The sequence below is a fragment of the Glycine max genome, chromosome 8 (genome assembly GCF_000004515.6).
Source record: "Glycine max cultivar Williams 82 chromosome 8, Glycine_max_v4.0, whole genome shotgun sequence".
NCBI classification, from domain to species: Eukaryota; Viridiplantae; Streptophyta; class Magnoliopsida; order Fabales; family Fabaceae; genus Glycine; species Glycine max.
Window position 1 is genome coordinate 35,967,282 of NC_038244.2, and position 15,968 is coordinate 35,983,249.

Below are 15,968 nucleotides of genomic sequence, written 5' to 3' on the forward strand. Positions count from 1 at the left end.
ATGAGTCTTTATCAAAAATTGATATTATAATACTAGTTAAAAGTTTATTTTCTAATAGTAAATTTAATAGAAACTTAGAATAAACAATTACTAGAAAATTCTTTGGAGTCCTAAGAACTCTGTCAAGAAACATAATCTGTTCCTAAATTAAGTCAATCGCCCAATGTTAGACGATACTACGACTAATCAGATTTTACATCAATAGATGTATAAATTAAATTATAGTCGTGTTTGAAGATGATCTCCAGATGAATAGCTATAAGCCGTTAACTTAAGACATCGTACAGTTATATCCCATCAAATTAAGCAAATTAAACAATGAGAGGGTCAATTCTCTTACAAACAGTACTTAACTTTTCATACGTGCTTCTTTCATTAAACAAACCCATTATAAATTATTATTTTAAATGTTTAGAGAAAGAGCCGGCACCAGCATTATTTGTTTGGTTTATCACCATTCTGAATTTCTATAATTTGTATCTTATTGTTGTCTCGATGACTTATTTCTTAATTTGACAAAGGATATACGTTTGTCTTGTTACTCATGTCTCATTCAATTAATTTTTAACATATATATATATATATATATATATATATATATATATTATTTTCTCCATAAAAAACTGTCAAACATAAAATCAAAGTGCAGGCCGATTGAGCCAATACTCTTAGAAAAATTTGATTTATGTGTTGGATTAGGTCAACCGAGTATCCACTAAAATAATCGACAAAGTGTTTGCCAAACGCAAACAGAGCATATCACAATTAAAATTTTTAAATAGGCTTACGTATTATTTTGTCATGTTAGTGTTTTTTTATTTTTAATCTTTGTAGGTTTATTTTTTTAATTTTAGTCTATGTAAGTTGGTGTTTTTAAAATTTTAGTTCCGGTAAGTTTTTTATTTATGTTTAGTCCTGTAAGTTTGTGTTTTTTAATTTTGGTTCCTATAATAAGATTTTAATTTTTTTTTATTTATGGTCCTCATAAGTTCATGCTTTAAGAGATTAAAATTGAAAAGTTATAAATTATAGAAACTAAAAATGAACAAAATATCTTACAGAAATTAGAATTAAATAAATACAAACTTACAAGGACTAAATTAAAAATAAATAAAATATTTTACAAGAATCAAAATTTAAAAAATACGAAATTACAAGAACCAAAAATATGTTTAACCATTTTAAATAATACGGTTAGTTGGTTAAGTGTAAAACTTCTATACAATAAAATAAATTTCAATATCAAAAAGTTAAAAACAACTTAAAGCTCCGATTTCAGAATTTAAATATTAATGGAAGCAGGGAAGAAATTTAAAAAATAGTTTGAAGGGATCAAAATAATTAAAAATAATATTATAGCTTAATTATCAACTCTTATGAGCAATATTAAATATTTAATGGTATTATATAATATTAATTAATTTTTTAGTTAAATTAATAATATTAAATATATTTGTACTTTATTAATATCATGTCTTTGGTTAATTTTATTTTAATACTTGTATATCTTTATTTATTATTAAATAAAAATTTATAAAAATTATCTGTATTTTTTTGTGTGAAAATTCTTAGAAACGTCAATTTCTTTTATACAAAACAAATTTTGTTAAGAAAACATGCAAAAATAAAAGTATATTTCAGATACTATTCTCACAAATTTTCTCTCTCAAAACCATCACACAACCTTTTTTTTATCTTTATTTCCTTACGTGATTTTCCAATTACCTATCTTTTTTAATCTACCATTTTTTTTATTTCTTATCTATATATTAAATTTCATTTTTTTAAAAAAATATCGGTAGTTAATAATAACCCTATATCATAATTTAAATTATCTATTGTAAATATAAAATATAATTTATTTATTAATTATTAATTTTAATTATATAAAATCCAACATTTCTCCTTTAATTACACAATTGAAATACTAATTTCAATAATTTAATAATTAGTTAAAATATAAAAATAAATGTTTAACGACAATAAAATAAAATTGGGAGAGGAGATTCTACTAGAGGTGACTAACCAATTTTTTTGAATATTAGTTATGAATAAAGTCGATGATATTTTATGTCGATGATATTTTATATCAATAATATAATAATAAAAAAATAAAGAGAAAAAGAAAAAAAAATTATATTAAAAAGATGAGTTATACCTCTTCTTTAACACTTCCATTTATTCATTTATAATTTTTATATTTTTTACAATGAGAAGGTATTTGAAAATTCTTGACATCCAGTTAATTCCCTCTAGGTTATCCCATTTGAGGATAAAATAGTACCTTTAATTTGAAGACAAAAATTGAATCTCCATTCGTAGTTAAGAGATGCATGTTAATCCACCTAGGTGAACAAGTTTTGGTATTCATTTATAATTTATGAATTTCGCATTAATATATATATATATATATATATATATATATATATATATATATATATATATATATATATATATATATATATTAGATTATGTCTCTCACTATACAATGTGTATGCTAAATTTTAATGAAATATGTTGTTCAAGATTTTTAAACTAGTCCAAAACTTGTCTTCTAAATATGTTAGATTTAAGTGTACAAGTTTATAAGTTAATTATGAATTTTTTAATATAAATCAAATCGTGTGAATTAATGGTGAGTGACTTATTAAATTGACTTGTGATTAAGTGACTCAATACCTAGATCGAATCGATTACCTTTCCGAATCTCATTTGATAACATTGGTGTTAATACGTTTTTGTATTTATTTATAATTTACAAGTTTCTCATCACCGGAGAAGACAAATGGGAGAAAGATACGAATTTTGCATTACACAACGTAATGAACGTATAGTCCAAGACTCTAAGGTCAATTTATAGGCAAGGACAACAGAACTATTCCCCCAAAATAGTGTGTATAATAATTAGTGAGAGCCGCATTTTTTAATTCGTTATAGCTACCAACTACTAAGAACAGTTCAAAACATGCTCAGGTCCTAATTATTTACTGCATTAACTTAATCGACATACTTTGAATTCGTCGATGCATATAGTTCGCTATTCTTTGGCTTCTCCACCACCATCACTCTTCTTCTCTTTCTCCTCTGCCATGGCTTTCTTCACCTATGCTTCAAACTCTAACCAATGCCCAAAACAAACCTTGTTGTTCATATTCACCATCTTCACCTTGTTCCATACACTCTTTACCACTGTAGAGTGCCTTTCCTTCAACTTTTCAACCTTCCAACCAAACTCAAATAATCTAATAGACTTTAAAGGTGATGCTTTTTCCTCACGCGGTGTTCTTCAGCTCACAAAGAACCAAATTGATGACAAAATCACATTCAGCGTTGGTCGAGCCTCGTATAACCAACAAGTGAGGCTTTGGGATAGAAGAACTAAGAAACTCACTGATTTCACAACCCATTTCTCTTTTGTCATGAAAGCTGTTGACCCTAAACGGTTTGGGGATGGGCTAGCCTTCTTCATTGCACCCTTTGATTCTGTTATTCCCAACAATTCAGCTGGTGGGTACCTTGGCCTATTCAGCAATGAATCCGCATTCAACATGAAGAAAAATCAGTTAGTTGCGGTTGAGTTCGACAGCTTCGAAAACGAATGGGATCCGAGCTCTGATCATGTTGGGATCGATGTCAACTCCATTCAATCCGTTACAAATGTCTCTTGGAAGAGCAGCATTAAGAACGGATCGGTCGCTAATGCTTGGATATGGTACAACTCTACAACCAAAAATCTCTCTGTGTTCCTTACTTATGCTGATAATCCAACTTTTAATGGCAATTCTAGTCTTTCTTATGTCATTGATTTGAGGGACGTGTTGCCAGAGCTTGTTAGAATAGGCTTTTCTGCTGCCACGGGTTCGTGGATTGAAGTGCACAACATTTTGTCTTGGTCATTCAGTTCAAACTTGGATGGGGATAATAGGAAAAAGGTTAAGGTTGGTTTAGTGGTTGGTTTAAGTGTTGGTTTGGGTTGTTGTTTAGTTTGTGTTGTAGGCCTATTATGGTTTACCTTTTGGAGAAGAAAAAATAAAGGAAAGGAGGAAAACTTAGGTGTTGATGCTTCTATAGATGATGAGTTTGAGAGAGGAACTGGTCCAAAGAGGTTCACCTATCGCGAACTAAGCAATGCAACCAACAACTTTGCAGAAGAAGGAAAGCTAGGAGAAGGAGGATTTGGAGGTGTTTACAAAGGCTTAGTTGTGAACTCAAACCTTGAAGTGGCAGTGAAGAGGGTTTCAAAAGGGTCAAAACAAGGGAAAAAGGAATATGTATCAGAAGTGAGAGTAATCAGCAGGCTAAGGCATAGAAACTTGGTTCAACTCATAGGGTGGTGCCATGAACAAGGTGAGCTCCTTCTTGTTTATGAATACATGCCTAATGGAAGCCTTGATTCTCATATATTTGGAAATAGAGTCATGCTTTCATGGGTGGTGAGACACAAGGTGGCTTTAGGTTTGGCATCTGCTCTTCTTTATCTTCATGAAGAGTGGGAACAATGTGTGGTGCATAGAGACATTAAGTCAAGTAATGTCATGTTGGATGCAAATTTCAATGCTAAACTTGGTGACTTCGGTCTTGCAAGGCTAGTAGACCATGAACTTGGTTCTCAAACCACTGTTTTGGCAGGCACAATGGGATACCTAGCCCCGGAATGTGTCACCACAGGGAAATCTAGCAAAGAGAGTGATGTGTACAGCTTTGGTGTTGTTGCACTTGAAATCACATGTGGTAGAAAACCAGTGGAAGTTAGAGAAGAGCCTAGTAAAGTAAGGCTTGTGGAGTGGGTGTGGAGCCTCTATGGAAAAGGGAAACTACTTGAAGCAGCTGATAAGAAACTGAATTGGGAATTTGAAGAACAGCAAATGGAATGTTTGATGATTGTGGGGTTGTGGTGTTGCCATCCTGATCATACCATGAGGCCATCCATTAGGCAAGTGATTAGTGTCCTTAACCTTGAAGCCCCTTTGCCAAGTCTTCCATCCAAGTTGCCTGTGCCAATGTATTATGCACCTCCAATGGATATGTGCAAATTCTCCTACACTTCATCTGGTGTTACAAGCACAACCAAAGAATCTTCTCCATACTCTTCAATGTCAGCTGGGTCCGGAAAATCTCTATTGTAGCACTTAATATTCAGATATTTGAATTGTACTGTGGCATAACTTGTTTTATTTTGTTTGAGCAGCAGAATATGCACATCATCTCTTGTTGAATGCACAAAACTTTTATAGATATTAATTAGAGAAATTTTTACTTTGAATACACAAAATTACTCCGGAAAATCCAAAGGGTTTGCACAATGATGTAAGATTACATGAGTGAAAACGAATTATTTAACAAAAAGATCCGCATTCAATTCCCACCATATGTAAAATTCCCTGAGCCATGCGGTCTCAAAAAAAAACTGCCCCTGGAGTTACTACTGTATGGTTCAGCCTTGAAAATGTCCAGCGACACTTCCAAAGCATACGGGATATTAAACAATGTACAACATATTATCAGTGGGAAACTAAGCACGTACACTCAAAACTAGCAACCTTGAACTTATAAACACAAAGAATAGAAAAACAAAAAATTAATTCTCATTCTCTTATTACAAAAAAAGCTAGGTAGAACCATGAACTTTTCTTCACCTTTTTTCTTTCTTTTGTTGTTTCTTTTGGATTGGCACGTGCTCACCAGCAACTCAAATCAAGATGACCTAAAACCATCCTCCGGGGGTTAGGGTACAATTGCAATAATGGACTCTAACTAGCTTCATTAGAAGGGAGAAATACGATGAAGGGGGCAGAGACAGAAAGAAAGATGAAAAAGAAAAACAGAGAAACTAGTCTGCTAGATAAAAGTTTTTTATAGGAATATTAGATTGAGAATCTTTGTTTCCCAGGTTGGATCACAGAGCAAGCTCTGCAACAAGAAACCCAGTCCCATGTAAACAGAAATTTTTCAGAGCAAAACACTAAAAAACTCATTATATTTTTCATAATGCTTACTAATTAGTGAAGTGTTTTTCTTGTTTAGTTTGGCTTTTGGAGGACATCTAATCCTCTTATATTGTTCTTATCTGTTTCCCTTCTAGTATAAACAAAGAAAAGAGTGATAGAAATAAAGATAAATACAATGATTTGTCTTACATTAAGGAGAGAATGGAAATTTTAAGGAGGGTAAGAGGATGCATTTTCTAGAAGCCGACTGCAACAGTTTTCTCTTCAAGATGAAAAAAATCTGAGATTAAAACACAGCTGATTGCTGTTTAACCTTGTATCACTTCCTAGAACCTTAACTGCTTAAAGAAAAAGAGGAAATGGAAAAGATAAATGACAGCAAGACCTAAACTGACAGATAATTATTTGTATTCTTCTCAGGAAATTTTGTTTTAAGTCCACCAGCAAAATAATATTTACTATTAGTATTAATAAAGTAAAAAAGAACATCATATGCTAATAAAAATGTCAAATATGTTAGTAGAAAGGGCCAATACATTTAAAGTAAAAAAAAAAAAAATTTATTTTAGGTCTGACATATCCTTAAATCGGCTATGTGAATATACATATGATACACTAATTTATTGGAAATATTTCTTAATTCATGGTCTCTGAAGCCAAGGTAGGTAAAGACAGCTACAACCCTTATAGAGTTCTACCACTTTAGTTGTAAGCGACATGCCATACAAGGTCTTCCATAACTGCACACAACAATAACAATGACTTGAATAAAATAGTGCAATCAAAAGAAAAGGTTGACAAATTTTGCAATGGGATACAATCAAATCAATGTCAACATTAGTACGTAGTCTTGAAGCAATGCCCAAATATAGAGAATCACTATGACCTGAGTTGAGGAAAGTATTGCAGTTACATCATAAATCAGGCTCCATTGATTTTGTAAAATATCCAAGCATATGCTTCCATCTGCATAAAGTAAAGTGAGAAGGAAAAGGCGCTCAGAACTGGAAATTACCGGAGTTAACCAAAGCAAATAGTACGTGTTTCCTTACAGATACACTGAACCCTTGAAAGAAACAAAAAAGCAAACCCTTGAAAGAAACAAAAAAGCAAACTCTTGATAAAATATTTACCAAGAAATATCATAACCACTTGGAATAATTATGCAAGCTAATTTAAGTTAATAATGTAGTATGCACAATAACCATTTCATGCGGTTATTCTTCATCCATGGTAAGTATTTTCACCAAAGTTCCAAATTTGAAAGTCTACAAAATATTGTTATGACGTATGAGTCTGGGAGACAAACAAAGAAATGTAAATAAGTTCAGGTATGATTATGAAATTTCAGGAACTCTATTTTCATCACAAAAATTTCCCAAACTAGCTTTAGCTTCCCCGTTGAGAGAGACATTTATAGAGAAAATGATGGAACCCTGATTTGCAGATTCACTTTTTAGCATAAGCAAACTAGAAAATTAACTTGGGACTCTATGAAATTAGGTAAAATAAAAGGATAAAGCGGAATTAGACAAGAAGACGGAAACAACAACGTCACAATCTTGAGAGATTGATAAGTTTGATGATGATTCGTCACGAAACGCCCACAATCTTGAGAGATTGATAAGTTGAGGATGATTCATCACGAAAAATATAATTTTTTTATAAGAACCTAAGATTTCATACAACAAGGATCAAGAGAGACACTTAACCTGTGTTTAATATGAAAATTCATGAAAAGGGTCAAAAGGAGTTTATTTATAACTCATACTAATAATCCTAACTTAGGCCCAAGGCCCAATAACTAATCTAATAATTAAAAAACTTAAAAATAACACTAAAAAAGGTAGCAGCTCATCACAAGTCCAAAAATAGGCCCAAAAATATAATTAAAAAATAAAAATAGATCTTATTCTAAAAGTTGGCTAAAATAAATGAACTTCATTCCTTCTCTTTCCTCCATGAGAACTTAGTCTCTAGCTAAGCTCTTCTTGAAATCTCTTACTCCTTGCTCAAGGTCCATTCATATTGAGCTCATCTAAGCCAAACTCTTACTCATTGGATAGTCCTCTATCATACCCTCCTTCTTAGGAAGAATTCGCCCTTGAATTGATGTCAAAGGTAGCTACATCACAACACTAACATTAAAAGTGTTGCTCACACATAGTCAAGTGGTAAAACAGTTTTATATACATCATAGTTGATGCACTTTAAAACTTGAAAAGGACCATCTCCCATTTTTTGAAGTTTAGATTTCCTTTTGGAAGTAAACCTATTCTTCCTCAAATGAATCCAAACCCAATCACCCAGTTTGATAATCATTTTCTTTCTCCCCTTATTGGAATATCCAGCATATTGTTCAATCTTATTCTCAAATTGTGTTTTCCCTTTCTCATGCAAACTCTTTACAAAATTGGCTTTAGAAAGCCCATTCGTATTCATCAAAGCAGAAGTGTTAGGCAAAGGTAACAAATTAAGAAAGGGCAGTGGACTAGAACCCGTAAACTACCTCAAAAGGAGAATAAGTAGTAAAGCTTAATACCCTATTATAAGAAAATTCAGCATGGAGTAGGCATTGCTTCCAAGCTTTCAAATTCTTACCTACCAAACACCTTATAAGTTAAGATAAATTTCTATTTACCAGAACGATGGGCATAACACATGGACTCAAGCTTTCTCTAACCCCTCCTTTTTCCATCAAGCTTTCCACTTGTCTTTGGCTCTCTTTTGTTTCTTTTGGATTACTTCTATATGTTGGTCTATTTGGTATGGAAACTCTCGGCATGAGATCAATTTGGTGCTCTATCCCTCTCAAAGGAGGTAACCCATGAGGGGTGTCTTTGGGAAAGACATCCCCAAACTCCTTCAATAATTCTTTCGCACCTATAGGCAAAGAACTAGCAATAAAAGATAAACAATAATCATGAGGCATTAGTAAATACATAGGTTTCCTAGCTAGCATCACTCTCTTCACCTCTTTTTCTCTCATGAACAAGCTTTGTATTTTTCTCTCTTGATTTTCATCTTGTTTTTTTTTAGTTTAACTCTTTTTTTATCTTCACTATTTTCTTTCTTTTCTCTTCCTTCATGTTTCTCTCTCTCTTCATCAATTTTGTTTTTCTCTTCTTTTCTCTCTTGTTCTCTTTTCACTCTTATTTTTATTTGATCCTCACAAACCTCACTTGGAGACAAAGGTTTAAGGGTAACATTTTGCCCTTATGTGCAAATGAAAATTTGTTTGTGACACCATTGTGGACAACATCCCTATCATACTTCCAAGGCCTTCCAAGTAAGAGATGGCTAGCCTCCATAGGGACTACATCAAACAGTATCTCATCAACATATTTTCCAATGGAGAAGCATATCAAAACATGTTTATCTATAACTAGCTCCCCATTCTTACTCAACCATTGTAGTTTGTAAGGCCTAGGGTGAAGGAAAGTTTTCAAAGCAAGCTTTTCAATCAATCTTTGACTAGCTACATTAGTGCAACTACCCCCATCAATAATCAAAGAGCATATTTTCCCCATGACCATGCACCTAGTATGAAAAATATTCTCCCTTTGAGTTTCATCTCTATACTTACATACACTCCCCATTAACCTCCTAATCATCAAAAGATCACCTTCCAGGGGTTGTACATCACATTCACTTTCACTCTCACTAGAAGAACTAGAAGAGCTAGAAGAAGATGCACTAGTGATATCCCCATTACCCAACACAACCATAGTCCTTTTGTTAGGACATTGGGAGGCAATATGACCCTTTCCCAAACACTTAAAACATTTAATAGAACTCACCTTTGAAGAAATGGGAGTGGGGTTAGAATTATTTTCACCAAGGACAACACCTTTTTCATGAGATTTGAATGAAGATCCTCCCTCCTTCTTGAATATCTCCTTATCTTTCCAAGTTGAAGAGCCATAGGGGGACTTCTTGTATGTTTGTTTCCTCTTTAATTGTTGTTCCACCTTGATAGCTTGATGAATGAGATCCTCCAAAGAGGCATAGTGGTGCAACTCTACAATGTCTTGGATCTCCCTATTGAGACCATGCAAAAACCTTGCCATGGTGGCCTCTTGAAACTCCTCAATTTTGAGCCCTAATCAAGGAAATCTCCATCTCTTTGTAATACTCATCCACACTCCTATTTCCTTGAATAGTCTTTGGAGCTTGTTGTGAAGGTCTCTCCCATAATAGGATAGCACAAATCTCTCTCTCAAAACTCTCTCCATGTCTTGCCAAGTATTAATCAACGACCTTCTCATCCTCTCAACTTCACTCCTCACTTGATTTGACCACACTAAGGCATATCCCTCAAACTCCAAGGAAGTCAATTTGATCTTCTTCTCTTCGTTGTAGTTGTAGCAAGCAAATACTTGCTTGACCTTCATTTCCCACTCAAGATACACTTCTGGATCATAAGCCCCTTTAAAAGTATGGATCTTCACCTTCACTCCCTCAATCCCTTCCTCTCTTTGTCTACCTTCATATCTTCTATGATTTCTTCTCTCTCTATACCTCTCATTCATCCTTCCTCCCTCATCCTCTTCATACCCCTCATCTTCACTTTTAGAAGCCATACCTACAAGAAAAGTTAGTGCACAAGCAAAAAATAGAATAGGACCTCACCACTCAACTTAGTGTTTCACTCAAGTTCAATCGTGTATCACTCTTTCAAGGTTTTTTTTTCTTTTATAATATGCATTCTTGCCTTTTACCACTCTTGCTTCTTTTCAGTTCTTATTCAGAACTTTCAAGCTCAAAATCAAGAAGTATTCAATGTGAAATATGTCACAAATCAAAACTCAACTCAAGAAGCCAAGAAAAGAAATATACTCTAAGACAAAACTAGGGAATTTTAAAGACAAGCATAAATAATGAAAAGAATACTCAAAAGGAATGCCAAGGAAGACAAACTAAAAGACTCTAGAATGAAGAAAAGGAATGTCCAAAAATTGAACTATACTAGATGTAAATAACCAACACGACACAACTTTTTTTTGAAATAGAAGTATGTAAAAACAAGAAAGACTGCGAATGCAGATTTTTTTTTTTGCGTTTTTTTTGTGTTTTTTTTTCTTTTTTTTTATCTCTGCAGTGTTTTTTTGGTACACAATTTAAATTTGAATGCAAATATGTGATGGGGAAAATCCAAATCTATACTACAATAGAATTCTGCCTCCAAATCTGAAAACTGGATTTCTTTCTTTTTTTAACTTCTTTCTTTCCTTTTTTTGGAACGAATTTTAATGCTATATTTATAAAAAAAAAACAAAAATATATTGATACTAGATATAGTTCTGAAAAAGAAAGATAGACTCAAATAAATAAAACAAAGGAAGATAAAATAATAATATAGAGTTAAACAAAAAAATTGACAGAACAAACAACAGAGGAAACACACATGAAACAGAAAACACAAAGGATAGATAACACCAGATTTCAAGAACCAAAGCTTTGATATCAATTGATGGAACCCAGATTTTCGGATCCAATTTTTAGTATCAGCAAACTAGAAAACCAATTTGGGACTCTAGGAAATTAGGAAAAATAAAAGGATAAAGCGGAATTAGACAAGAAGATGGAAAAAAACAACGTCACAATCTTAGGAGATTGATAAGTAGATGATTATTCGCCACAAAGAAGAGAATTTTTTTTATAAGAATCTAAGGTTTCACATAAATTACCCCTAAATGGTCAAAAAGCAGTCTATTTATAACTCCTACTAATAATCCTAAATTAGACCCAAGATCCAATAACTAATCTAATAATTAAAAAACTTAAAAATAACAATATAAAAGGTAGCAGCTCATTACAAGTCCAAAAATAGGCCCAAAAATATAACTAAAAAATGAAAATAAATTTATTCTAAAAGTTGGCTAAAATAAATGAACTTCACTTCTTCTTCTCTTTCCTCCATGAGAGAATTTAGTCTCTTGCTAAGCTCTTCTTGAAATCTCTTACTTTTTGCTCAAGTGATTGGTCCATCCATGTTGAATCCACCTAAATCAAATTCTTCCTCCTTAGATAGTCCTCTATCAGAAAAGAACCATTTTGTCCTCTGTTCATGTTAACACATAAAAGTTCAGCATGTATTTATTAGAAAATGGATTTAAAAAATGCTTTAAAATATATAGCTATATCTAAATAAATTATGATCTTATTTTAGCATGTCATTACCAAAAGCATGTCATATATTTATAACAAAAATAAATTTGCAAGATTCTTGATTAGTTTTTGCAAGCAAAATATTGTAAACAAAATACTTTTTTAAAAGATTCTGGAAAAGTTGTGGCATTCCACATGACTATAAGAAAATTTTTGAGAAATAGAATTTGTGTTCCCGATTTGAACCAAAATCCAGTGCGCGCTTAGCAAGAAGATGCGTGCTTAGCGCGAGGTCAACATGAAAAGTAAGCTACCTTAGGCCTATAAAAGGAGAAGGAAGCAAAAGGAAAAGACACACTAAGTCTCAAAGCTCTCCAGTGCATAAATCCAAAGCCTGAGCTTATCCCATAGGGGAAACCCGCTTTCCTTAGCCATTCTCATTTTTCTTGTTATTAGTCATCTATCACTTTCTTCCATTAACCCCTGAAGTGTAAAGCCTCTCATAGCTATGAGAGGCTAAATCCTCATTGTTGGGCGCTTGGAGGCCAAAAATGCTTGTAATGTAATTCTTTGTCTATTATCTAATTAATGTTATTTTGTTTCCATTATTCTTCTCTATGCTTATTTATTATTATGGTATGATCATCCATATAATGTTTAGAGGGTAATGCATTGAAAAATAGTTATTTTCTAAAGAACTGGGGAAGGGTAACTTAATAAATTCATTGCTATAAATAGATTGACATTTATTTTGTCCACCAAATTTTGCATCTCTTATCTTAATGCAGTTTGTTATTTTATCTCTACAAATAAATTTGGGGAAAAAGGATAAATGAACTAGGCCCTTCGTGCAGGAAACCAAAGATAGGGTAATTCAGTAGATGCGGGTGGAAACAAGGAACTCATTAATTAGAGAAAATCTTTTACATTATATTATAAGTAGTTCTGGCATACTAGGCCCTCAACATCATTGCATTCTAATTCTATCTTTTCACATTTAAATTGTTATTTGTTTTTCCTGCTTTGCCTTATTCCAAATTTCACATTTACAATTCATTGTCTCTGTTTTCTTATCATTCTTTCCATTGCTTAATAATTGGGTTTGCATCACTTAAGTACAACCAAAGTCCCTATGGATTCGACACTTGGACATCCATTTTAATCTTTACTACTTGTGATAAAATTTGTACACTTGCCAATCTGTTAACAGAATGCTAACTGCATTAGAAGATGCGAACTTGTTGAAAGTTGAATATATCCATGAGTAGCACTAACAAGTAACATCAAAATAAAAGACTAAAGATACTACACAGTCTGACCTTAGACATAACACTAGCACACCAACAACTGAACCTTCACTTAATATTTATGAAGCAATCTACTTTAAAATGCTTGGAGTTGTGAAAAAGTGTTAAGTTTGATGAAGTTATGCTATTTCATAATGAAATATCAATTTGACCTTCATCAAAATAATCTATCATGTATGGAATTTTTCTCAACAAACATCAAAATGGTTATTCCAATGATACTTCAGAATGCTCATAAAAAAGGTTCCTCAGAATGACTACCTCAAAATGGTTATACAAGCTATCACTTTATGACAATTGTCAAGTCTACCTACTTGCTCCAGAAGCATATCAGTTAAGTGGAGCCAACCTCAATGGTTTTCTTGTGAACTTTAGGAGGTTTTTCAAAGATTATATTGAAGTGGTTGAAGCATTCCAAACAAGAACAACTTAATCGAAAATCTCTACATGAGAAATCTGCATTTTTTGCTTCAACCCTCTTTGTGAGAATGATCCACTTATGTATTAAGCCTATAAATTGTAATAGTCATTAGATAGAAGTGAGACAACTGTGGAAGCAATGCCTTCAAAGGCTATTTTGATGATGCCAAAGAATTCAAGAATCAAGAGAAAGATTCAAGAGAAGTTTCAAGTTTTCAAGAATCAAGAATCAAGAATAATCAAGAACAAGATTCAAGACTCAAGATTCAAGAATCAAGAGAAGACTTAATCAAGATAAGTATGAAAAGGTTTTTTCAAAAACTGAGTAGCACATGGATTTTTCTCAAAACATGTTTGCCAAAGAGTTTTTACTCTCTGGTAATCGATTACCAGACTGTTGTAATCGATTACCAGTAGCAAAATGGATTTGAAAAAGTTTTTAAATGAATTTACAACGTTCCAATTGATTTCAAAAAAGCTGTAATCGATTACAATGTTTTGGTAATCGATTACCAGTGCCTTTGAACGTTGAAATTCAAATTCAAATGTGAAGAGTCACATCCTTTCACTAAAAGCTTTGTGTAATTGATTACACTGATTTGGTAATCGATTACCAGTGATTGTTTCTGAAAAAATCAAAAGATGTAACTCTTCGAATGGTTTTTGACTTTTTCAAATTGGTTTTTAAGTTTTCATAAAAGTCTTAACTCTTCTAATGGTTGTCTTGACCAGACATGAAGAGTCTATAAAAGCAAGGTTTTGTTTTGCATTTCAAGCATCTTGAACATTCATTCAATCAATCTTAAACACTTTTCAATCAATCTTTTACAAGCCCTGAATCTCTTTGAACTTCTTCTTCTTCTTTGTACCAAAAGCTTTCCAAAGTTTTCTGGTTTTCTAAAACTTGAAAACTTGTGCTATTCATCTTTTCATTCTCTTCTCCCTTTGCCAAAAAGAATTTGCCAAGGACTAACCGCCTGAATTCTTTTTGTGTCTCTCTTCTCCCTTTTCCAAAAGAACAAAGGACTAACCGCCTGAATTCTTTTGTGTCTCCCTTCTCCCTTGTCAAAGAATTCAAAACGACACAGTCTGAGAATTCTTTTGATTCTTCCCATCCCCTTATACAAAAGTGTTTAAAGGACTAACCGCCTGAGAATTCTTTTGTATCCCCATTCACAAAGTATCAAAGGTTTAACCGCCTGAAATCTTTGTCTTAACACATTGGAGGGTACATCCTTTGTGGTACAAGTAGAGGGTACATCTACTTGGGTTTGATTGAGAACAAGAGAGAGTACATCTCTTGTGGATCAGTTCTAGTGGAGGGTACATCTACTAGGTTCAAAGAGAACAAGGGAGGGTATATCCCTTGTGGATCTTTCCTTGTAAAAGGATTTTTACAAGGTTGAAAGAAATCTCAAGGACCGCAGGTCTCTTGGGGACTGGATGTAGGCACGGGTTGTTGCCGAACCAGTATAAAAACTCTTGTGTGTTTGTCTCCTTCTTCCTTACTCTTTTACTTTCCGCTGTGCATTTAATTTCTGCTTTTACTTTCTGTTAAGTTTCACTTCTACTTCTTATTATCTTAACAACATAGTAAAAGCCTTAGAAGAGTAAATTTTTAATTAGTAAAGGTTTTGGAATAATTAATTCAACCCCCCTTCTTAATTATTCTGAGGCCACTCGATCCAACAACAACACATTCCTGAGTGGAATCCGTCTTTGAGGTGAAGATCTATAATCTATGCAGTCAAAAACATAAATACCCTTTATTGGTGTAAGTTTAACATTGGCTGGAAAAATAAAAATCCAGTGGTATAACTAGTCTAGTTGAGGCTAGGTTGGAAGTCCATTGGGAATGCTGACAATTTGTTGAAATCCAGTGGTTATTGGTCCAGTAGTGGCTGATTATGCTAGTAAAATCTCATCTTAAAGGGTGGAAACTGGACATAGCCCAAGTTGGGGTAAACCGGTATATAAATCATTGTGCACTCTTCTTCTTCTTCTTCTTCTCTCTCTCTCCTTACTTTGATTTTGAATAGATCTATTAATCGTTTATCTTTTTAATGGAGGGTTAGATTTTTTTCTATTTTCCTTTTCTTTTCCTTTGTCTTTCCCTGATATGTCCTTACTCCTCTCTTTCACTTGCAACTTCCATCATTGCCTCGATATTGAACTTGCCATG

General features: G+C 32.9%; 1 protein-coding gene across 1 annotated transcript; it reads left to right on the top strand.

Annotated features, from left to right (window-relative positions):
• The first annotated feature begins 3,041 nt into the window (after positions 1-3,041).
• LOC100791518 (L-type lectin-domain containing receptor kinase IX.1) lies at positions 3,042-5,411 on the top strand. Its single transcript, XM_003530536.5, has one exon. The coding sequence runs from the start codon at positions 3,090-3,092 to the stop codon at positions 5,124-5,126; it is 2,037 nt and encodes a 678-aa protein (XP_003530584.2). The 5' UTR covers positions 3,042-3,089; the 3' UTR covers positions 5,127-5,411.
• Positions 5,412-15,968: the final 10,557 nt, after the last annotated feature.